This window comes from Carlito syrichta, unplaced genomic scaffold (genome assembly GCF_000164805.1).
Source record: "Carlito syrichta isolate Samal-C Ts95f unplaced genomic scaffold, Tarsius_syrichta-2.0.1 Scaffold309186, whole genome shotgun sequence".
Classification (NCBI taxonomy): domain Eukaryota; kingdom Metazoa; phylum Chordata; class Mammalia; order Primates; family Tarsiidae; genus Carlito; species Carlito syrichta.
In genome coordinates this window covers 943,733-969,815 of record NW_007253282.1, presented here as the reverse complement: position 1 = coordinate 969,815, position 26,083 = coordinate 943,733, and the positions used below count along the sequence as shown (strand labels likewise).

At 36.0% G+C, this 26,083-nt stretch overlaps 1 protein-coding gene and 1 pseudogene across 2 annotated transcripts in view; one reads left to right on the top strand and one right to left on the bottom strand.

The window, feature by feature from the left end:
* The window catches only part of PDE7A (phosphodiesterase 7A), a 134,304-nt gene that overhangs the window by 537 nt on the left and 107,684 nt on the right, over window positions 1-26,083 (top strand). Inside the window, exon 2 of one of the 2 annotated variants that reach the window (XM_021717026.1) lies at window positions 100-196. Coding sequence is in view for 1 of the 2 variants with exons in the window: in XM_008066885.2 (XP_008065076.1) it covers window positions 59-196 (138 nt within the window). In the remaining variant the exon portion in view is untranslated. Of the gene's footprint in view, window positions 1-6; window positions 197-26,083 lie in introns of those variants that run through there. The other variant, XM_008066885.2, reaches the window with a different exon arrangement.
* On the bottom strand, window positions 19,572-20,009 carry LOC103269301 (annotated as a pseudogene).

Genomic DNA, 26,083 nt, shown 5'->3' with positions numbered 1-26,083 from the left:
CGCGGCCCCCTCCCAGCGCAGGGGCCGGCGGCCGCAGCAGGGCGGGCGGGCGTATTCAATGGAAGTATGTTACCAGCTGCCGGTGCTGCCCCTGGACAGGCCGGTCCCCCAGCACGTCCTCAGCCGCCGAGGAGCCATCAGCTTCAGCTCCAGCTCCGCGCTCTTCGGCTGCCCCAATCCCCGGCAGCTCTCGCAGGTAACCGCCGCCGCCGGGGGCCCTCGCCGGGGGCTCCTCTCTTTTGTTTCCCTCTGCTCACCCACTTCGCCTCCGCAACGCCCCCCAGTCCTCACCGCTGCCCCGAGCCTGGGCATTGGGCACTGGCCATTGTCTGGGGGTTTCTAGGCTGGCCCCTCGAAGCGAGAGCCTTTCCTTTCCATCCTCACGGCTGGGCAGGCTCGGTCCTCTGGCCTCCTCGGAACCCCACCCCGGCGGGCTCTGGGGTCCTTGCAGATCCTCCCAGCCCCGTCAGCCTCGGTGCCCAGCGGTTTAAGCCTTGAATGGCTGTTCTCGTCCTCCGCCTGTAAGTTGGGTCCTTCTTCCTTAGCGGTGGCCCCCGAGCACACCTATTCACCCCCGCCTTCCGCCATACCTGTCCATCCCCCTTCCTTTACGCACCTGTGCGGGGTTCGCGCCTCTCCTCCCACCGCTCCGCGCGCCCTGCGGTGCCCGCCTGGTCCTGCGGTTCTCTCTGAACAATAGGCCTGGATGCCCCGCTGCCGTCTTCTCCCCAACTTCTTCTTTTCTGTGGATGGGCCTTCAGTGTTTAGCGTAGGATCTAGTCTGCAAAGTACATAGCCAGGAATCAGGTTTTTTTTTTTTTTTTTAATTTGGTAAGGAGATTTGGGGAGAGAAACTACTGATGAGCATTCACAGGAAGACTTTGTTTTGAATGTTCCAGTACCAGTTGCTTTTTTTTTTTTTTCTCTGGGGATGCTTTGACCAACTCCTTAGTCCTGGCTAATTTTGATTGCCAGACTTAAAACAGGGAGGCAGGAAGAATTTTGTGTTGTTTATATCTGAACTGTGTGCCCTCACTTTCCGCTGCTAGAAATCACATGTTAATGATAACTTTTAAAATCAAATACATTTTTCCTGTTGGTTAATATTAGTATCTTTTGGGGGAGTTTATTTTCTCTCTTAGTTATATTGTATTTTGAGCAAGGTCTGTGTTTTTTTTACAGGTAGTGTGGATAGCACCTGGTAGAGATTTTGCTGTAATAGGTGTCCAGTAAATATTTGTCATTTGCTTCTTTGCCTAAAGTGTTTACAGAGAGAGCAAGAGCCTATATAGGGATTTCTCTCTGAATCCTTTCTTATTTAACTCAAACTTCTTTCATAGCATAAAGTGGTATGCTAATAAGGTCAGAGCAGATTTGTAAAAATTACTATAATATTGTGTCACTTACAATAATGTTACATTGTTATTTATTTTGAAGGTTAGATCTTTGACCTGCCTTTTTCGTACTACTTAAGACACTTTCAGGCTCTAGATTTAATGTTGAGATATTAATGCACTGCTGAAAAAGGTTTTTAATATTAGTAATTAAAGGTTTATAGTAGTAGTGGGTTTTTCAATTCTAAATATTATTTTACTTCTTCAGATCAGCAGGCACGTGACTAATAACTCATTTCCAGTTCCAGCTAAATAATAACGGCAATCACTGATTATTTATAAAATTATAAAATACAAATAACTTTCTGGTGCTCTCTGAGGAGAAAATGAATGAGAAGAAAGATTCCAAGGGATTAAAAAAAGGCTGATGCCAGGCTTTTACCTGATGTCTTAATTAATCCACAGAGACCAATTTTAGGCTCCACTTCTTCTTGATTCAAGATTTAGATTTAAATGAGTAATAGAATTTTAAAAATATGATTGTTGAAGATAAAGCAAATATTGTAGAGTTACACCATATTTTACTAACACGTGAAATTTTTTTAAAATTTCTGAACCCCAAAGTGAAGTACGTAGAAACTCCTTAAACTTTGGACAGAAATTTTTCTGAATTAGCACTTTTTTTCTGATCAACATTATGACATTATGCTGATATGGATATGGCTATCATTATCAAGACTTTGTATATCATTTAATAAACATGTTGGTATTGATTTCTTCGGGGTTAGATAGGAATTTGTAATATAAAAAAAGGAGGCAGAAAACTTTGGAACCTTATTCAGAGCTTGAAAGTAAGTATTTGGTTAAATAAAATGCTTTCTTTACCCTTGAATTTTTAGTTTCTTACCTTAAAGACAAAGAAACTAAAAAGTTTAGATAGTTTTGTAATTTCATTTAAGAGACTTAAAAAAAACTGTTTCTTTTTTAGGAGACATTAAGTAGAATAGTTATTTTAATTATAGTTTTTCTATTTTAAAATATGCTCAAAACTAGCAATCTTTGCAGTTCTTTGTTTTCACTATAGTATTGGAGCCCACCTCATAGTAGGTACTTAATAAATATTTTTTGAATGAGTTAATAGGTGTTGAAATTATTTCTGCCTGATCATCAGTTTTAAATATAAAAACAATGTAAGAAAATCAAGGTAGGACTGACTTATTTACCCAAAATTTGGTTTGGAATTTGTAGCTGCAGACTGTAACAGATCCAGGAATAAGAAAAGACTGAGCAACTAAAATCTATTTGGAGATCCTCTCAAGCCAGTGTGTTTTAGGTAAAATTCTAACAAACTTGTTTTCCAAGTAGCAGCAAATTTGAGATGGAGTGGGAGGCCACTAGAGTCTGTTCACACTGATAGCAGCAAAGGTTGACAGCTGACACACTAAAAGCTACAGATTAGAAGAAAAACTCTTCAAAGCCAGCAACTTTTACATAGGCATTGCAGGGACATTTAATTCAGGGGCTTGTGTGTTTTACAGCACAGTATTATTAGTCAGAATAACATTTAATAGAATCTGCTTTTTAAAGTTGAAAGATTTGTGCTATTTTTTAAAAAACGGTATTTCCATGCCAAAGAGTTTTAAGTATTGGTGCTTAAATGGACAAGCTTGCGATATCAGAAAAATTCATTAATGTGGAACACCACCTCTTCCAAAGATGCCAAGTAAATGAGGCATTAATTTTTTATTTTAAACCAGGTTGTGTACTTTTTCAAATGGTTAATGTGAGTTTTTTGAATTATTAAGAAATCTATTCTTTCCTGTTTTTGGATATCTACTGTTGATAGCTGAGTTTAAAGATTTATCTTTCAGAGTAATGTTATTTAGAAAAAAAATACTGTGAAGGCAGAAATTATGTCTTTTTCATCACTGTATCCATGGTGCTTTGCATAGGTACGTGCTCAGTAAGCGTGGAAGGTGAATCAATGTCCTGATGGGAATGCCACAGCACTGCAACTGGGATGATTCAGTCAGGTTTCCTATGCACTGGAAACAAATCTTATTTGGGTTAAAAATTTGAGGTTTAATTTTTAAACTCTGTTAAAAATCTTGTTGTGTTATTGAACAAAATACTGGAATCTAACATGTAAATGTATGCTTTAATACACTTGATTTCTAATTTAGCATATCTTTTTTTCTTTTTTTAAAGAAACGATTTTAAATATTTACTCACAAAATATCAGGGGTATTGAGAAAATGTAAAGAATTACAGGTTGATTATCCCTAATCTGAAAATCCCAAATCCAGAATGCACCCAAATCGAAACTTTCTGAAAGCCTGTTGTTGTTCATTATTGCTGTTGTAGCATATGAATTCAGAGTCAGAAATGATGGTGATGCCACACAACCACAGGTTGTCCACATGAGTGGCTAAGGTAGTGACTTTCTGAGAGTTCAGTGTACATATTTAGTTCCATGCACAATATTATTTAAAAGATTGCGTAAAATTGTCTTTGGACTATGTATCTAAGGCATATATGAAACATAAATGAATTTTGTGTTTAGACTTGGGTTCCATCCCCAAGATATCTCACGTATATGTGTATACTCCAAAATCCAGAAAGGTCTGAAATTTGAAACACTTATGATCCCAAGCATTTTGGATAAGGGATACTCAACCTGTAGTAGTTTTAAAAAAATCATTTGTAACCCTGCTAACCTAATCAAGTTTTCCTTTGTATGCATTACCTTCCTTATACACAAACATTTTTTTTAACTGTAGTCATTATTTCCATTCTTTCTTGTCTTTAGAAGTGTTATTAGTGTATGACAAATTATCAGGCCCTATATGTGTCAGCATAGTTCAAAAAACCCTTGGTTTCTCTTTCAGGAAACTTACAGAATTGTGATGGGAAAAATAGTGTGATTATATGTGGTATAATTGGTGTTATCAAGGTATATTGAGACTACAAAGAAAGTATACCTAAATTTCTGGATTAAATCTCACATAGGTGTTAAGGCTTAGGCCACGATCTGAAGGTTAAGCAGATGTTTCTAGACAAATGGTTGAATGTAGGGGATGAAGAGAGGATGGTTCATGTGGATATGTAGATCAGAGCTATTCAATAGAGCCCTCTGTGATGATGGAAATGTTCTCTGCACTATCTGGTATAATAGTCACAAGCTATATGTAGCTAGTGAGCACTTGAAATGTGGCTAGTATGGCTGACGAAATGAATTTTTAGTTCAGTTTTATTTAAATAACTACATATGGCTAGTAGCTATTGTATTGGCAGAGCAGATGTACTGTCTTTTTTTTTCTTTTTTAAAATTTGTTTTATCTTTTTCACAGAAGAGTTGCAACAAATAATTAGTACATATCACCAAATTACCAGTAGATGTATTGTCTTAACGAAGATTGGCATGATGTCATGCTGATCTATGAAATGCTGAACATCTGTGGTTTTAGATTTTTGTTGATGTGCGCAAAACTCCGTTTAATAAATACCGTCATGCATGTTTGATAAAGTCTTTAGAATAATTAAGATTACTAGGTTGGGTGAAAAGGTAAAGACATTTTTTTGATATTCTTAAAGGAATCATATTATTCTGAAAGGGTTTGTATCCTTTTCATCTCCAGTCATATATTATTAGATATTTTATAAACATTTTGCTACTTTAATGGATGCATTATGGTACCCTGAGATTGTTTTAAATTGTAGTAAAAGTGTATGCTTTCTGAAGAATCATTTGTACTGTTTGTATTTTTCCTTTTGCATATCCTGTGCTCATTTAAAGGGCGGTTATAGATCCAACACCAATATGTAAATGTGCTTTACTCTGTTAGCATAGCAGTAGCCTCTTTATGAATTTATGTACACAAACCAATACAAGAGATAGTGTGGAGAGTCAGTGGAATACCCCAAGGGAAGTGGTTATATTTCTGAGACCTTCCTTCCTCTCCACTCCCAAAACACCTGTTTCTTTGGGATATCGGTTTCATTTCTGCTTTCAGAAATGCTTTGAATTTGGATTTAAATATAATGCTATCATGCTTTAGCTTTAACTCCTGAGCTAATACGTATTTATATTTCAAATTTATGCTCAAATATAGTATTAATGTAAATCTATAGTGTATTGGGAGTGGGAGTGTAATTCTGATAGAGTGTTTGAGTTGCTAGTTTTTTTTTTTTTTTTTTGTGAGTTGGAGTCTCACTCAGTCGCCCATACTGGAGTGCAGTGGCCGTTCCCGGCCACCGCAGCCTCGACTTGCTGGGCTCCGGTGATCCTTCCGTCTCAGCCTTCCAAGTAGCTGGAACTATAGGCGTGCACTGCCACACCCGGCTAATTTTTTGATTTATTGTGGAGATGAGGTCTCGCCAAGTTGCCCAGGCGGGTCTCGAACCCACGGGCTCAGGCAATTCACTCACCCCGGCCTCCCAAAGCACAGGATTACAGGCTGAGCCACCGAGCCCGGCCAAGTTGCTAGTTTTTAATTTGTCACGAACATATTCACTTTAGGAAGTATAATTTGTAAACCCGGATTTTGCAGCTTTGTTGCTATGCCTAGAGTTCCATCAGCTGTACATGCTGTCTACTCAGGAATTCCCTTTTAGACACAAGTGTCCTGCAAGAGATAAAATACCAAGTCCTTCACAGGAGTTAGGAAGCTCACTTTGAGTGGAAAGAGGGAGAGGTGTCATTCCTTCTCTTTGAAGTAATTTTCAACTTTTTCTTTTTCTTTGCTTCCTTCAGAAAGGACCAGAGAAGTTTTAGAGAATTGAGTTCTTTTCTGAGGATGGATGTGGGGACAAGTTTGGGAAGAGAAGAGCTGAAGCAAAGGGAAGTGGACAAAACTTAGTTTCATTCACATTTTTGTCTAGAATCATTAGCCGTTAATTGGACTATCGACACCTAGTAAATTTAGATGATGAAGAAGCTTTACTGCATGCAGACCCTCTTAAGGAATTTAATTTTCTTTGTATAAATCACATTTGTTTATATGTTTATAAAATCTATTCCTAATTTTGTTAGAAGTCTCTTGACTAAAAATCTTTTCATATCTTAAATTCCCTTTGGCCGGCACCAAAAAAACAACAACAACAACAACAAAAAAAACCCTCAAAAATTTTGAGTCTTCTAATTTAAAAATAATTCAAAACTTTTAAATTCTGGCTATGAATTGCTCATCATTTATGGCTAATTTGAATTGAGAGAAAATTTAGAGTTTATTCTCTACCACATTTAAGTAGTCTGTTCTTGCCTGAAAATAACATAGACTTTGTTGTTTTTTTAGATTGTTGCCAAATATACTTTTCAAAGATTATTCAGACCAGGTGCACTGGCTCATACCTATAATCCAGGCACTTTGGGAGACCGAGGCAGGATGATTGCTTGAGCCTGGGAGTTCAAGGCCTGCCTAGACAACATAGCAAGACCTCGTCTCTACAAAAAATAAAAGATCAAAAAAAAAAATCAAAAAAATCAACTAGGCATGGTGTCACGTGCTTGTAGTCCCAGCTGAAGTGGAAGGATTGCCAGAGCCCAAGAGTTTAAGGCTGCAGTGAGCCATGAACATGCCACTACACTCCAACCTGGATGACAGAGTGAGACCCAGACTCAAAAAAAAAATGTTATTCACAAATAAGTGATACTTTTGCAAATTTGCATTCAGTTATGTGTTCATAGGATCAAAATATGAGCAAAGAAACAAAAACGAAGTTTGTAGATGAACCTTCTGAGCTTGCAGGGCTTTATTCTAGCTGCTGGCAGGTTTCCTACAAGGTACCTCTTCCACTGATTTTGTGGTTGACCTGTAGGTCTGCTTATAATCTTGAGTAGCAATTTTGGATAGCTGCTCCATGCCTCCACCTGCTGGTAGGGATGGTTCTTCATTTTCAGAAAATGATGGCTGGCTGGAGAAGACAGGCAGGGCAGAGCAGGATTTGGGGGAAGAAAACAAATTGTAAATTGGATAGATACGTTTTAGCAAAGCCTCCTTTATTTCTTGGAGTTTTGAGTAGACCGAACTCTAGCTCAGGACCATGTAAAGTACTTGGGAAATGGTGTTTAATAAGGATGTAATAGTCTTCAGCTGGGCTTGGTGGCTCACACCTGTCCCAGCTCCTTTGGAGGCTGAAGTGGGAGGATCACTTGAACCCAGGAATTAAAAAGTAGCAGTGAACTGATCATGCCATTGCATTGCAGCCTGGGTGACAGAGCAAAACCCTGTATTTAAAAAAAAAAAAAGCTAGCACAAGGGAGGGATCGGCAGTTGCTGGGCAATTCCAGAGAAGAGGGAGAGAGGGGGTCACTTAACAATACAAAGGATACCTGGTCCTATACCAGGGAAATGAGGGCCAATTGGAGGCCCACACTTTACCTGCATGCAGACTATGTTTAGTTAATCCATACTTGTACCCTACATCTCTATAATAAAATATAATTTAATTAAAAAAAACATATAGTAGTCTTGCATCAGTAATACTTATAATTACAGTTGACTCTTGAACAGCACGAGAATTACGGGAACCATCCCCCTGTACAGTCAGAGATCCACATATAGCTTTTGACTCCCCAAAAACGTAACTACTAATGGCCTACTGTTGATTGGAAGCCTTACAGATAACATATCAATTGACAATAAATTTTGTATATTATATGTATTTTGTGCTGTGTTCTTGCAATGAAGTAGAGAAAAAAATGTTATTAAGAAACCATAAGGAGGAAAAATTTATTTACTATTCATTAAATGAAAGTGATATCATCACAAAGGTGTTCATCCTTGTCTTCATGTGGAGTTAGGCTGAGGAGGAAAAGGAGTTGATCTTGCTGTCTCAGAAGTGGTGCTTTGCCTTCAAGTTTTTTCAAAATGTCATAAATCTACAAAAAATTTCCCTGTATACTTATTGAAAAAAATCTATTTATAAGAGAACCTGCAGAGTTCACACCTGTGTTGTTCAAGTATTTGTTTCCATTTTTGGAATAACTCCTACATGCCAGGTACTTCAATTGGTGTGGTTAAGTTAATCTTTACAAAAACTCTATGTGATAAGTGGTATTACTCCCATATTTACCAAGGAATAAACTGAGTTTTCAGACATTAAGTAAGTTGCCTGAGATATCACATGAACTTCCAGAAAGGCCTGTCATGTTCAAAGACTTTAACTCAATCTGGCCTGCCTCCTCAGTGAAGATGAGTAAATGATAGAATTTTGAGTTTATAGATTTTGTTGGCTCATGGATGTGGATAAGAAAACAAATTTGATTATTTGAAGTGATTATTTAAGTAATAACCTTCGTTCTGTGGTCTTTTCAAATCGTATCTGGAGTATTTTGTTCTAGATGCCATGTTCTAGGAGGACATTACTAAACTAAATCATTCCCTGAAGATAGTGAGCAGGTTGGCAAGGTGAATTTAAACTATTTTTTCTGGAGAAAAACAGGTTCAGATTTCAGTCAACAGTGGTAGAGATGGAGGTGGGGGAATTGTTAGTGAGAGATGATAGAACATTGCTGTCTTCCAAGATTTGAAGGACTGCCACATACATGAAAGGAAGGAGAAGGTTAATACAAATTTTGATTGGTGTGTGTTCTCAATTGCTGTACAGTGTTTCTACTTTGTATCAGGTGGTGTCTAATATAGAGAAGCTATAAGCTTAAAGGTGTCATTTGTCCAAAGTAACACAACCAGATAGTGGAAATAGAATAAACTCCATGTCATACTGATTCTAAGCCCCATTCATTTTTTTTTCTACTTCATTTCCTCAGAGGGTAGAATAAGAACCAATACTTGGCGAGACCTCGTCTCTACAATAAATCAAAAAATTAGCCGCACCTATGGTTCTACTTACTTGGAAGGTTGAGACAGAAGGATCACCTGAGCCCAGCAGGTCGAGGCTGCAGTGGCCGTGATAATTTACTTTGGGGACTATATTCTGAGCAAATAACTAGAAATGCAGATAATTTACTTTGGGACTTGATGATTTTCTCTTGGGACTATATTCTGAGCAAATAACTAGAAATGCAGATAAAGATTAATCTTCAGGTTTGTTCATCCCATTATTTATTATCGTGAATAATTGGAAATATCAAATAATTTATAAATAATTAAAATAAATTATAGTATTATGGAACATATAGTACTTTTTATTTTTCTATATTATGTAACCAGCTAGTTGCTCTGAAGAATTTAAAGAATATGTAATGACATAATTTACAAATGGCTGAATAAATTTTAATATTTATTGTTTCTATATTGTGTACCCATTAAAATGCCTTGAAGAATTTGACAAATGTTGAATCACATGGAGGATGTGATTAAGCCACATAATTAAGTGTAGAAAAAAAGTACTTACAGATTATCCCAATTTTGTTTAAAAACAAATCACAAAATATATACATATCTATAGCATACATGGTTACTTAGAAAAGAAAGAAGGAGCTGAATGTACGTGCTAACTGAAGCTATTTTTGGATGGTGAAATTATAAGTAATTTTTAACTTATTTACCATTTCATGTAATTTTATTGAGGTTCTTCTATGAATACAAATCTCCTTTTGAACCAAAATAATTTAGGAATAAAAAGTCAAGTGAGTTGTATTTGGCCTCAGATCTCTGGCAAAGCTGTTCATATAGAGTGAGCTGCCTCAATTAGTGACACTTGAAAGATACTTAGATAAGATATTGTTAAGAGAATTGACTCTTCGGGTTCTTTTCATCATCCTGGATTCTGTAATTCTTTAGGTAAGGGTTCTTTTCATCATCCTGGATTCTGTAATTCTTTAGGTAACTCATTTGTATGCATGACAGCTGCACTTAAATAGCTCTGATTATTGTAAAGTAGTTTTACTACAATTGGGAAGTAAAACTTAAAGTTACTGTTTTGGAGAAGAGCTGTTTGATGACAGCTGGTGAAAAGATTTTTGTGGATCTTCCTTCCATCATGGCAGTTGTGGAAGAAAGAAAAAGTTAGGAGTTAGGTGATAGGAACTGATTTGCTTTGAGAGGTGAAAAATATTCCTACTTTTTTAGTTTGGGAAGACCAGGTAAATCATGAAACTAGCAACAAAAATAAAGATACGAGGAGGCAGGTTTTGTTTTTCTTTTTAAAAATGCTTGTTTGTTTATGGAATTAAGTAGAGAATAAATTTACTTTGAGTATGTTGAGTTCAAGTGTCTGGAGAATATCCAGGTGGGGATGTCCAGTAGGCACTATCTTAGGAAGAAGTTTAGGACAAACGATATAGACTCACTTTTTTTTTTTTTTTAAAAGTAGGAATCTCACTCTGTCGCCCAGACTGGAGTGTAGTGGCCGCTCCTGGCCTCCGCAGACTCGACCTGCTGGGCTCCGACCATCCTTCTGCCTCAGCCTTCCAAGTAGCTGGAACTACAGGCGCGCGCTAAAACACCTGGCTCATTTTTTGATTTATTGTAGTGATGAGGGGGTCTCGCCAAGTTGCCCAGGCGGGTCTCGAACCCGCGGGCTCAGGCAATCCACTCACTTCAGCCTCCCAAAGCGCAGGATTATAGGCTGAGCCACTGAGCCCGGCTATAGTCTCACTTTTACTGCAAGGGTTTTAAGACATTTTGTTCACATATCCCTTCAAAGACTTGGAAAACAAACAAAAGCAATGTAACTTCTCACACATCTTCTATTTTTCATCTGAGTTTCAATATCTATGAATGATATAATTTTTGGTATATTGTTTAAATCAGAATTTTAAATGTATCCAGGGGAATTTTAACAACTCTGTATCTCCAATCAGTAATTTTAAAAAAATATTAATAAGCTCTTAATTTTACAGAATTTTTATATTTCCTCCATTTTCTTTTAACTCTTATTTTCTTTTTTTAACTCTTATTTTCACTTTACTTTCTTTACATATTATTATCCTAATGTAGTATTTTATACTTGAAAGCATTTTTGTCAGTCATGTTATATTTTTCTGCAACAAAAGTTAGTGAATTCATTTGTGAATTTAGTAGATGGGAATAAAAAGCCCTTTATTTTAGCATTTAGTTCTTTTGAATTCTATGAACACAATCATAATTTTAAAATACTAAAATTTTCTGTGTCTATAAGGCTTTATATCAGATTTATTTTGAACTAAGTTATCAAATGCACTCATGATCAGGGGACAATCAAAAGAATATATGTGAATTATAAAATTTAGTAAGCAGGATATAAAGTAAAATTTCGTCAGAAATGGATTTTCAGTGGGATCTATGGGACTGATTTTGCCCCTTATTTTTCCATTTATAAGTACTGCCATTAGAAAAGTTGGGGTTCCGCATTAACTCTGTTCTTTTTTACTTTAATATTGAAAGTATTGAGAAACCTTATTTATTAACTTAGTAGATGGTAATAAAAAGTGCTTTATATTAGTAGAATCACTCATTCTTCTAAGATGTATGTGTAAAACACAAAGTGACCCATAATCAAAATTATTTTAATGCTTTGTCAAGTAGCAAATGAATTTGAGTCTCCTTTTATTTTTATGGAACTGGTATTACTTTGTCTTGAAAAAGAATATGATACCCAGTGATTTTAGAGATTAACTTTCTCAACATATGAGGGGAGACTCAAAAACAACCTCAGAATTTATTTATAAAAAATTGAGTATTTTATTTTTACATGTTTAAACTTCAGTCACCTTCAAAGTACTCTCCGTTTGATGTAGTCCACCTATCAAGATGCTTTTTCCACTGCTCAAAACAGTTTTTGAACTCATAAGTTTTGATGCTTTTGCTGTTTTTTTTTTTTTTATTTCACCTCTTCCACATCGGGAAAATTTTTACCTTTGAGGATTTTTCATCTGGGGGGGAAAAAAGTCATTTGGGGCGAGATTGGGTAAATAGGGAGGGTGGAGCATCGCGGTCATACCATTTTTTGGTCAAAAAACAAAATACTCAGCACAGTGTGGGCAGGTGAGTTGAATGGTGAAAGAGTTAGCCACCTGTTTGCCACAACTTGGGACATTTCTTCCACAGATCATGACATAACTTTCTTAAAACTTGCAGATAAAAACTTTGGTTGACTGTTTGATCCAGAGGAACAAATTTCAAGTGTCCTACAGAAGGCCTGCTCTTTAAAAGATAATTTCTGGGGTTTTTTGGGTCCCCCTTGCACATATTTTGAGATACGCTTTTGACTTCTAAGATGTTGCTAGACCAGAAGATAGCATTCCACAGTAAGCTTCCAAGTATGAGAGTTTCAGTTTTTCTCTTAGGAAGTGACATAGCAGGAGAAATGAAGGGAGATAGGAAGTAGAAGTAAAGGAAAACTGTGTTAGCAAAATGGTTCTAGAAAAAAACTGTATTTATGAAAATTAAGGACCTAATTATCAATTTTCTTGGAACTCTGCATGCTCATGTACTTGGGGTATGCATAACCCGGTTCATAGACTCCTGGCTTACCATATTCCACCTTGTTATTACCTTGTTGCTGTATTTTATCATTCTTGATAACTATACCAAAATAATACCTTACATATCTGTCAGAATTTTTTTTTTCTGGGTTTTGATCACTGACAGTTCTGGGTCTCCATATTTTGTCACCCTAGGCCTTCTTCAGGAATGGAATCAGAATATTAATTCTTGACAGGCACTTTACGAATAATTCCATTCCCAATATTTTAAAGATCTAGCAGCTGAGGCTCATAAGATTAAGTGATTTGTCCAAGATCACACAATTAGAATGGAGAAATTAGGGCTTTAAATTTCTTTCTTCCAGATTTTACTCTATTGTTTTTCTCACTATATCCCCTGCTTCCTTATAAGAATTGCTTTGTAGAATTTCTTTCAGTAGCAAGCTTTCTTTAATCAACTTTATTCCCTTGAGAAGCAGGTCTTCTTTAGTACATTAAAGCATCTGTTTATGGGCCAGTAATTAATTGAAAAAGAATACAAGCACACTCAATTCTGAAAATATCTGACTTAACTTTTTATTAAAATATAAACAGAGATAGAGCAAAGACATCTATCGCAAGTATAATCGGTCAGTTGAGAAGATAGCATCTGATTTGCTAAAATGTGATTTGTATATTACTTAACATTTTATAAAGAAAGACATGTCTCAATTACACTTTGAAAATTACTTATAAATGAATCCTTTTTTACCATGTGGGACTTTTTTTGGGGGGGGTGGAACAAAAGTTCATCCAAATAGCTCACTCTCTAGAACTTTATGTATTCACTTGTTATGTATGAAATGGTGAGCAGGGGATTTTTTTGGTAACTTAAAACTTTTTTAATTTTACTTTTTACCTGTATTCTTCATAGTAAATGTGTTTTGAGAAAAACAATGAAAGTATTCAAAAAAGTAAAATGCAGAGATTCTTCTAACAAGGGCAATACAGTCAACTCTCTAAGAAAATAAAACTACTCAGTAGAAAACTAGCAGAAAAATTAAACAGTTTCCAGAAGAAATATAAATGTAGGAAAATATGTACAGCTTCTCTCTTAATACAGAAAATTCAAATAAGAGGTTTTTGTTTTTTGGGGTTTTTTTTGGCAGAGTATATTGGTGAAGACTGACCAAATAATGTTGGGACAAGTGTGAGGAAATGGGTATTCTTATATATGGAGTTGGAGCATCATTTGAGTTGATCTTTTGAGAGGACAGAAGTTCTATTCTTACAAATGAAAAATTTAAATGTTAATACTACCGTTTCTACAGTTCTGGAATTTGTCCAAAGGGGCAGTTGCACAATGTTGCTAAGATATATCCATTTAGATTTTTGGTAATATTTGCAATGTTAATAATGATATGGATTATTTTAATGATCATCATTGGGGGATTGGTTAAATTATGGTATTTTAACTTAACAACTCTGTATTCAATAAAATGATGCCATATAGCCATATGGAAAGATGTACGTAACAATTTGGAGAAAAATGTTGCAAAATAGCATGTATGTTAGCCTATTAATGCAACTTTCTACATCTGTATTTATGGATAAAATGGTGAGGAATATTATGTATATATCAATATATGAATACATCCTAATCTGGAAGGTTGTACATTAAAATGTTAACAGTGACTATCTTTGGATAGTGATTTCTGGTATCTTTGTACTTTTGTGGGGTTTTTTTGTGTGTACTTTACTATATTTGTACTTTCATTGTTTCTTCCTAAAAAATAAATATATATATCATTTTTTATAATTAGAAATCAAAAAAATCTATTTTTTGAAATTTTCCTGGTAAAAAAATGTGTCTAAGTTAGAATATCATTTAGGTAGAAATTATAAATTATGAAGAGACTGAGGTCTAGCTAATTAATAATAAGTTACAAGTATGTAAGTCAGAGATGGATTATTTTCTGTGTCCTGTGTGCCTGGCACATAGAAGGTATTCAGAGGTGTAGTTTGTTAAAACGGAAGTACAGACATGTATCACTTGTTTTATTTATGGCACATACCACCAACTTGATATGTCCGTCTCTGCCTGATATCCACTTCCACCTCATCTCCCACCTCCACCATCATAGAATTTGTAGTCAGGAAACAAATCTTGTTTGCTCTATTCACTGCTCTGTCCCTAGTGTGGAATACATAGTAAGTGTTCCTTTTAGAAGAATGAAGAAAAGCTTACTCTTTAAGTCTCCTGCTTATCATGTTAGAACATATGTCACCATAACTCTCCTTTGGATGAATCCCAAATTGTATTCTTCCCACCTACCTCCTCTCAAAATTCTGCCTTCATCTTTATACCCTTTCTGAATTGCCCTTGGCGATATTGGAGCTATCATAATCTCTAAATATATAAATCTGCAAATATAATGTATGCAAGTCTTATTTAAGAATGCACTGAGGATTAGAAAAGTAAGATGCCCAAAGTAACACAGCTATAAGTGGTATTTCTAGGATTTAAACTTAGATCTCTGTCTAACTAGAGCTCCTCTGTTGTGCTGGTGTGGAGGCTGATGCTTCTGGTAAGTGGGAGGTATCAATCCAGAATTAGAATACGAGCCCTGTCCATGTGGGATAGAAATAGCAAACACTTACTATTTGTTTCTATAAGAAGAATTGGGTGATATTTGTTAAAAGGACCTTTAAAAAGTAACTTGAATTTTTTTGGACTAAAGTTAATATATGCTTATATAATACATGGAATATACAAAAATAATAAAGAAGAAAATAAACATCTATATTTCTGTTTCCTAGAGATAATCACTGTGAACATTTTAGAACATTTTAACTCAGTATTTTTTCTGTGCAGAAATATTGTAATTTTTATATAAAAATCTTGAATTTTGAAATCATTTTAAAATGTAATGACTAGATTAAAGAATACTGTGATTTCTTTCAGAAAGGTGATACCAATTTATATTTGTATGAGCAGCACATGAGTGCATTTTTAAGCTTGCCAATATTTTTAGTTACCATTTTTTGAATTTTTGTTGGTATTAAACTTGACATATTTTTATTATGAATTACCTCTGTCTCAGAGATATTGTGGGTTCAGTTTCAGACCATTGCAATAAAGTGATTATCACAAAGTGAGTCACATGAATCTTTTTGGCTTCCAAGTGCGTGTAAAAGTTATGTTTGGCCTGGTGTGGCAGCTCAAGCCTGTAATTCCAGCACTTTGGGAGGCCGAAGTGAGAGGATTGCCTGAGTTTAGGGGTTAGAGACCAGCCTGAGCAACTTGGTGAGACCTTGTCTATACAATAAATAAAAAAAGGATTAGCAGGGCATGGTGGTGTTTGCCTGTTGTTCCAGCTACTTGGACGGCTGAGGTGGAAGGATCTCCTGAGCTCAGTAGGTCGAGGCTGCGATAGCCGTGAGTGTGCCACTGCACTCCAGCCTGGGCGACAGAGTGAGACTCCGATTAAAAAAAAAAAAGTTATGTTTATACTACACTATAATCTGTTAAGTGTACAATAGCATGTTTAAAAAATGAACATATATTAATTAAAAATACTTTATTGCTAAAAAATGCTTATGATCACCTGAGCCTTCGGAAAATTGTAATCTTTTTGATGGTGCAGGGTGTTGGTGTTGCCTCTGTTGATTGGCTACTGACTGATCAGAGTAGGTGGTGATTGCTGAAGGTTGGAGTGCCTGTGGCAATTTCTTAAAATAAGACAATAATGAAGTTTGCTGCATCAATTACCCTTTCATGAAAGATTTTTCTGTAGCATGTGATGCTGTTTAGTAACACTTTATCCACAGTAGAACTTCTTTCAAAATTGGAATCAATTCTTTGAAACCCACTGCTTCTTTACTAAGTCTATATACTATTCTAAACTTTTGTTGTCATTTCAACAATGTTCACAACATCTTCACCAGGAGTAGATTCCATTTCAAGAAACACGTTTCTTTGCTCATCCATAAGAAGCAATTCTTCATTTGTTAGTTTTCTCATGAGATTACAGCAATTTAGTTACATCTTCAAGCTCCATTCTAGTTCTGCTGTTTCTACATATGCAGTTACTTTTCTCCACTTAAATCTTACACTCCTCAAAGTCATCCATGAGGGTTAAAATTAACTTCTAACAAGCTCTTGTTAATGTTAATATTAGACCTCCTCTCATGAATCATGAATATTCTTAATGGCATCTAGAGTATGAATCCTTTTCAGAAAGTTTTCAGTTTACTTTTCCTGGGTTCATCAGAGGAACACTATTTATGGCATCTATAACCTTAACAAAATATATTTCTTAAGTAATGTCTTGAAAGTCAAAATTACTGCTTGACCCATGGACTGCAGAATGAATGTTTTGTTAGTTACGTTAGCAGGCAACATTATTTTTTTTACATCTCCATTGGTACTCTTGGGTGATCAGATGCATTGTCAATAAACAGTAATCTTTTGAAAGGAAACTTTTGTTCTGAGGAGTAGGTCTCATGTTCATGCTGTCAACAGATGTCCTGTCATCCAGGCTTTGTTCCATTTCTAGAGCACAGGCAGAGTGAATTTAGCATAATTCTTAAGGTTTCTAGGATTTTCAGAATGGTAAATGAGCATTGGCTTCAGCTTAAAAGTCATTTGCTGCATTGGCCTCTATCAAGAGAGTTAGCCTTTCCTTTGAAGCTCTGAAGCCAGGCATTGATTTCTCTCTAGGTATGCAAGGTTTAAATGGCATTTTCTTATAGTAGAAGACTGTTTCGTCTAACACTGAAAAACTGTTTAGTGTAGCTACCTTCATCATTGATTTTAGCTACATCCTCCGGATAACTTCCTGCAGCTCTTACATCAGTACTTGCTTCATCTTGCATGTTATGTTATGGAGATGGCTTCTTTCCATCAACCTCATGAGGCAACCTCTGCTAACATCAAACTTTTCTTCTGCAGCTTTTTTACCTCTCCCAGCCTTCATAGAATTGAAGAGAGTTAGGGCCTTGTTTTGTTTTAAGATAATGTTGCTGGGTTGATCCGTCTATCCAGATCACTAAAATTTTCACCATATCATCAATAAGGCTGTTTTACTTTCTTTTCATTCATGTGCTCACTGAAGTAGCACTTTTAATTTATTTCAAGAACTTTTCCCTTGCATTCACGTCTTGGTTAATTGGTGCAAGAGGCCTAGCTTTTAGTCTGTTTGGGCTTTTGACATGCCTTCCTCACTAAGCTGGGTCATTTATAGCGTTTCATTTAAAATGAGAGATGTGTGAAGCTTCCTTTTACTGAGTTAGAAGTAACTGTAGGGTTATTAACGGGCGTAATTTAAATATTGTTGTGTCTCAGGGAGTAAGCAGGTTGGAGGAGAAGGTAAGAGACAGGAATGGCTAGTTAATGGAGCAGTCAGAACACGCACAACATTTATTGAATTTGAGTCTTACATGGATGAGACTTGAGGTGCCATTAAACAGTAATATTGTTTATATCCCTGTTTTTTAGTTTGCACTTTATATTTTAAATCAGTTTTTGAATAATGTTATATTGAAAATGAATTAGAATTATTTTGTCATTTATGGCAAACTTCACGTTTTTTGCCTTATTTTTAATAAAAGGATGTTTTACCAATACTGCCAAATCTTTAACTTGTAAGTCTTTAATCTCTTTAATGAGGGAGAAGGATTATTATTATTATTATTTTGAGCTGAATGATATCTTTTGGGATCTGAATCCTTTTTGTTTTAATTTTAAAGAAGTGGGGGTACAATTCAGGGTTAGGTATACAAATGTTCATTATGCGGGTACTTAGAGTCTCTTCAATTTTGCACTAAAAGTTTATGGGTATGATTGACAAACATGACATACCAACTAGGTCTCTTTCATGGAGAGTTTCTCCTCAGTCTCAACAGGTAGATATGAGGAAGATCTGATGTGCAGTTAGATATGAGGAAGACCAGATGTGCATGGTAAGAAAAAGTCTTTGCTCACCTGTGATGAAGTCAAATGCTTACAGTCATGAAATGCCAGCTTCTCATGTGCTCTGTAGTCAAAACTTCTGCAACTTGCATTCAGCGTTTATAAAGCTACCTTCAGCCCTTGTCACAGCAGACCTTGCTGCCAGATTATTATTAATAAAAGTATTTTAAGTTGGGCATGGTGGTGTGCTTCTGTAGTTCCAGCTACTTGGAAGGCTGAGGTGGAAGGATTGCCTGAGCCCAGTGGGTTGAGGCTGCAGTGGCCGTGAGTGTGCCATTTCACTCCAGCTTGGTGGACAAAAGTGAGACCCCAACTCAAAACAAAAAAGTATTTTATAAATAATTCTTTTACATGTAAACTTTTTGTCTTCAGTATACTAATTATTTTTTGTTCTGTTTTGAGTCAGGATCTCAAAACAGAGATTATTTTTTGTTCTGTTGCTTGGACTGGAGTGCAGTGGTACAATCATGGCTCACCACAGTCTCTGACTCCTGGGTTCAGGTGTTCCTTCTGCCTCAGCTTCCTGAGTAGCTGGGAGTATGGGCATGCACCACCAAGCCCGGCTAGTTTTTTTAACTTTTTTTGTAGAGGCGAGGTCTCACTATGTTGCCTAGGCTGATCTTGAGCAATCCTCTTGCCTCGGCCTCCTGAAGTGCTGGGATTACAGGCATGAGCCACTATTCCTGGTCTTTAATATACTGTTTTGATAAAGCTCTTTTTCTTTCTTTTTTTTTTCAGTTCAAATTCATTTCCCTTTTATTAAAGTCCAAATTACCGTTACATGGTTTGGTAATTTGGTACTCACTAAAGGAAACCCTGTTTAAATAAGGTAATACGTTATCATCAGTATTTCCTGGTAACCGTTTACAGTCAAGTAGCAATACCAACAAATCCTTGGGAAGTACATCCATTGGGTTTATGCTTTGTCAAGGCCCAGTTCCTCTGGAGTGGAGATTCCCAATTCCGTTATAGTTGGTTTTAGTTCCTGGATGACATAGGGGTAGATTTCCTTATGAGGTCCTGCTTTGTCCTTAACAACCTCCAGGATGCAAACTGCACTAACAAAATCATTTAACTGTCTGCATGCCCGCAAAGCAGCATCAATGATTTTGGGTTCTGGAACCAGATCATAGCCAACTAGTGTGTTCAACCCTTTCTGCAATTCCCAAGCATCTATATCTGGTTTATTGAAGTATGTCACCCAGTGAGCATCAAACTCCTCATCTGTCTCATGTGACCCATGAGAATAGCAGTGAACTGAATGGATAGCGGCAGTGGAGCTGGGGGCCGGGGCGGCATACAGGAGGCCTCGAGGGCTGGCCCGAGCCCAGCAGCGGAGAGTGGAGCCCAGCATGAAGGCGACAGTGGCACTCAGGCTGAGGCTCAAGATCGTTTTCATTTTAATTTGTTATATTAGCTGTTAATAACAAATTAGTGACTGGTTATCTCTTTATACTTTTAACATATGGTAAAAGAAAGGTGATAGGATAAATATTTTTATAGAACTGAGAATATGGAATTTGAGTAAAACATTTTTATGCTTGGAAAAGTATACTGAAGATACTGAGGACTGAATGTACTGCCGAAGTACTCTCAGCATTAACGTAATTGGCGCACAAATCTCCCCCTCAATAAAATATTTTTAATTTCAATTTTATAATAAGAAAGGAGAAAACAGGACCCATTTTAGATAAAACTTTTTTAAATTTTTAGTGAGAACTTATATCTTACAAACATTTTAAAGGATCTTAAGTGACTTATAATAATACAGAAGAGGACAATTTGAAGATAAAAGCAGAATATAGATTACCTGAATGAAATGTGTAAAAACAACATTGTTCAATTTTATTTATTTTTTGTCTTATAATGAAAATACTCCAAATTCATTTTTAGAGAAAAACTTTCTGGAAGTGACTTTCAGGACTTTTGTGGTTGGCCTCAGCTCATTTCTATAACTTTGAAGTGGTTTTTCAACCCTCTTTCCCTCATCAGTGGTATTTTAAAATTTCTTTATGTGAATGTTAGTACACACCTTAAATAGATCAAGATTTGAGTGGGCTGTGCAAGAAGCCCTGTTGGAAATATAAAAACCAAATTTTAGAATTTTACTTGTATTTTTAACTTGTATTTCCTATCCTAATTTTATTTATATCCCATAGAGTACATAAAAGTGTCTATATAATTTATAAATAAATAAATGTATTAAAATTTTGGTGACCACTGCCTGAATCCATTGATTGTTTTGAATTCTTTCATCTCCCCACAATATAGAGAGAAAAAAACCTGTGTAGTAATGTCTATAACATTTCAGTTCTTGAAGTTCACTCATCTTTCTCTTAGAATACCTGGATTTCCATTTATCTGTAAACTTTTTGCCTCCTGAGTCGTTACCCTCAGCTTTTTGTCTACTGACTTTTTTGACACTGTTAACCAACTCTGGTTTCAACCTTAAGATGGCAGCCCAGGATTAACTTTTAGCACAGCTGACCTTGTCTACTAATATGTCCTGACTTCAGTATGTTTAATTAGACTATGTGCTTCTTAAGAGTGGACATTGTTTAGTGTTGTTTAGTTAAGCCCAGTGCTTCACACAAAGCAGATATTTAGCAAATGTAGACTGAACGCCAATTCTTTATCAAGTCCTGTCAGTAGCCCAGTCCTAATGAGTGCAAGCTCTCTGCTCTACCCACACTCTCTTCTTTTCCCCTGTCCCACAGTGCTACCCTGTTCCCTATATGCCTAATGATTTTCTTTGGCGGCACAGCTATAGAAATAGACATTTTATGGCATGTATTGTGAGGAAGTCGGGGCACCACTCTTTTTTTCTACAATTTGACAAATTATAAAGGGAACTTCAACTTGAAATTGTTGTGTTATGAGAAGATAGCCAGTGTTGGTTCTTAGAATGATGACAAAGGATATCTGGAGAGCCTCTTTAAGTGATACAGCATTCAAATTCTCCTTATAAAGCTGGTGGATGGCATGGTCAGAATGAGGGACAGGTTTCCAGCCCTCAAAAACTTTATAGAAGCTTCTGAATTTTTCCTGGGGCCTTAGTTGTTCTAACAGGTTGGATCCTGTTGAGTAGCCAGATGACTTGAGGCAGTCTTTATTTTAACTTTCCTGTGAGACATAATCCCAAGTCAACACACCCTCTTTGTTTCCAGCATGAAAGTCTGGAACTAGAGAGTATTAAAACCAAAAGTAAATGATTATCAATTTTATTTGTTAAACACTGGATCAGCTTGTTCAGATATGACACTGTTGCTGTCTAGTAGAAATATAGTATGAGTCACATATGTAATTTTAAATTTTTTGTAGCCATATTTTAAAAAGTAAAATGAAGCAGGTGAAATGAAATGTGCTTTATTTAGCCCACTATATTTAAAACTTTATTAACATGTAATCAAAATTAAAAATATATTAATGATATACTTTACAGGTTTTAGATATTGTCTTCAAAATCCAGATTGTATTTTACACTGAGAGCATATCTCAATTCTGACTAGCACTGTTTCAAGTATGCTGTAGACACAAGTGCCTAATGAGTTTCATTGGACAGCTCAGCTCTAGAAATAGACATTTTTTGGTATGCTAGGAAGTCAGGGGCACCACTCTTTTTTTGTATAATTTGACATATTTGTAGTAGTAGTATATTATGGGGTTATACACATTTCCCTCACGTCAAACCTTAAGTCTAATTATAGGAGACTTGGAAATACCAAGATACTGTATAAAATGGCTACATTTTTAGAGGGATTATATAGTTTCAAGTATGAGAGAACAAAGTTTTTAGCTTTAGGTTGGGCTGTTTTAGTTTCTTGGTTTTGGGAAAAGGAAACTTTAACCTTAAATTGCTGTTTTATGAGAAGCTATGCTTTTCACAGTATAACCAGCACTCTTCCTTCAGACAGATTTTTAGGTTGAGGGAAGCTGCGTAAAGCTTTATAGATCTGGTTCCCATATCTCCTTGCATTGAAATGTTGTTTTCTCTTAAAAATACAAATACAAAAGATGAAAAGTTTTTGTGTTGTTTTTAAGTAGAAAAAGTTTAGTTGTATAGAGCTAGTTTTATTTGGTTAGGGCTGCCAGCTAGTGTCCTTGAGGAACATGAGTGAGTAATCCTTTACTTATTAAAGAACACAAATGACCAGATTGTAGACCAAGCACCTTGGATTTGGAATATTGGCCAAATGATTCATTAAAAAAAAAAAAATTATAAAAGTGAATAGGATAAAGATTCTTGATTTTATTTTATTTTTTAAGAGACAGGGTCTCACTGTTGCCCAGGCTGGAGTACAGTGGTACAATCATAGCTCATTGTAACCTTGAATTCCTGGGCTCAAGAGTTCCTCCCACCTTGGCCTCTGAAAGTGCTGAGATTCCAGATATGAGCCACCATGCCCAGCTAATTTTCAAAATTTTTTGACAAGAGTCTGGCTATATTGCCCAGGATGATCTTGAATTCCTTGTTTGAAGAGATCCTCTCACGTTGGCCTCTTAAAGCACTGGGATTATAGGCATGAGCCACCATGCCCAGCCCAGGTTGAAAATTTCTTAAATCTGTTTTGAAACTGTTTTTTACTCTTTTTTTTAAGAATTGTAGGCTCAGTTACCTAAATCAATAATTTCACCTTTTGAAATTATCAAAGTAATTTAAACAGTATTGTTGAAAGTTTCCTAAAGAATAATTGTTTGTAATTCTACCACCATGACATTATTTTTATGCACTTGCTATGTTTATATACATCTTTTAAGATAATTGGAATCATTTGGTACATTTAATGTTATAGCTTTTGGGGATGTAATACTTTTTAAGACTTGAATTTATAATGTTACTTTGTCTTTATAATAACATTATGCTGCTGTCATGTAATAACTTGGAAATGTCATATAGGCTGGTGGAATGATTCTACTCCATGAAATAATACAGAGATCTCCTTATCATGGTTTTCTGTGTTACTACCAATTCACATTTTAGCCTGTGCAAAGGGAAAATAGGAAATTCTCGACAGTTTACCATTAAGAAGGTGAGCAGGAAGTTGTGCTTTTTCACATTGCATTGGTGAGAACTTAGTCACATGACCTAGGAGACAGGGAAATGGAGCTCAAGTGTCTGGTTATATGCTTAGGAAGAACATGGGACTCAATTTTGGGGCAACTAGAAGTCTGCCATAACTTGAATTAGTCTTAACATCGTTTGTCAAAGGGAAGAATTATGAAGAAGTTTGCAGTTGAATGATTTTTGTGATTTTAACATTTAAGAATTATGTAATTTATCACAGAAGAGACAGATTCCACATATTTTTCCTGGGCATAATACTAAACACAATAAACAAGATGGCAATAGTACCTTTAATGGGGGAAAAATTAGAATTCAAATTTGCTATATTATCTAAAATCTCTAGGTTTAGCAACAACAAAATTATAAGACATAAAGAAAGAAGAAAGTACAGTCCACACACAAGAAAAAAAAGTAATCAATACAAGTTGTATGTGAATGTTCATGAACTTTGGATTGAGTAAAGGCATCAACTGTTATCGATATATGAAAAGAGCTAAAGGAAACCATATTTATTAATTTTTTATTTTAAAAAATAATACAATTATGTGGAATACAATTCAGGGTAAACTATACAAATGTTTATTATATAGGTACCCTTGTTGATGAGCCCCCCGCAGAGTCCCAATACTGACAGTCCTGCTGCCCTCCCCCCAGCAATTTCCCACTACTGGCAATCTTTTTCTTATAGTATTATGATGGTTGTTCAAGGTCCACTTATGAGTGAGAACATGTGATACTCAGTTTTTTGTGATAGATCACTCAGTCTTATAGACTCTAAGTCCATCCAAGTTGCTGTGAAGTTCATAATTTTGTCCTTCTTTGTGGCTGCGTAATATTCCATTGTGTATATATACCACTTTTTTTTTTTTTTTTTATCCAGTCCTTTTTTCATGGGCAGCATGGTTGGATCCATGTTTTTGCTATTGTGAACAATGCTGCAATAAACATGCATGTGCAGGTATCTTTTTCATAGAGTGATTTGAGTTCCTCCGGGTATATTCCCAGTAGGGGGATTGCAGGGTTATATGGAAGGTCAATTTTTAGACATTTTAGGAATCGCCAAACTGTTTTCCACAGAGACTGTAGTAGTTTACACGCCCACCAACATTGTAGAAGTGTTCCTTTTTCCCCGCATCCTCTGCAGCATCTGTTGTTTTTTGTGATTGATGATGGCCATCCTGACTGGAGTTAGGTGGTATCTCAGTGTGTCTTTGATGACTAGTGAGGCTGAGCATTTTTTCATGTATCTGTTGGCTGCTTGTATGACTTTTGTGATGTGCCTATTTGTATCTTTTGCCTACTTTGTAATAGGGCTGTTTGTTTTTTTATTTTTGACACATTTGAGTTCCTTGTAGATCCTAGATATTAGGCCTTTGTCAGATATACAGTTGTCAAATATTTTTTCTTAGTCCCTGCTCCCCTGATGGTTTCTTTTTCTTTGCAGAAGCTTTTCAGTGTGATGAGGTCCCATTTGTCTATCTTATCTCTATGGCATGGGCACTTGGGGTTTTGATCAGGAATTGGGTGCCAGTTCCAATTTGAGAAACTGTATTGAAATAAGTATAACAAAGTTTGAAGTCTGGTAATGTGATACCACCTGCTTTGTTTTTTTTGCTGAGGATTGTTCTGGCTATTCTTGGTCGTTTGTGTTTCCATATGAATTCCTGTATTGTTTTTTCTAGGTCTGAGAAGAATGTTGCTGGTAATTTGATGGATATTGCATTAAATCTGTAGATTGCCTTAGGTAGGATGGACATCTTCACAATGTTGATTCTACCAATCCATGAGCATGAGATATTTTTCCACTTGTTTGTGTCATCTTTGATTTCTTTGAGCAGTGTTTTGTAGTTTTCATTGTAGAGGTCTTTCACGTCTCTGGTTAGGAAGATGCCAAGTTATTTCATTTTTTGTGTGGCTATTGTGAATGGAATTGTGCTTTTTATTTGGGTTTCTCATTGTTTTTTATTGATATAAAGAAATGCAATTGTCTTTTATACATTTATTTTATATCCTGAGACTTTGCCAAAGTCCTTTATCAGTGTAAGGAGGTTTTTGACAGATTCTCTTGGGTTTTCAAGGTACACGATCATGTCATCTGCAAAGAGAGATAACTTGACTTCCTGTTTTCCTATTTGGATACCCCTGATTGCCTTCTCTTCTCTGATTACTCTAACCAGGACTTCCAATGCTATATTGAACAGGAGAGATGAGAGTGGGCATCCTTGTCTTGTTCCAGTTTTCAGGGGAAATGGTTCCAATTTTTGTCCGTTTAGGAGTATGCTGGCTGTGGATTTCTCATAGATGGCTTTTACTATTTTGAGGTATGTTCCCCGTATGCCTAGATGTTCGAGGGTTTTTATCAA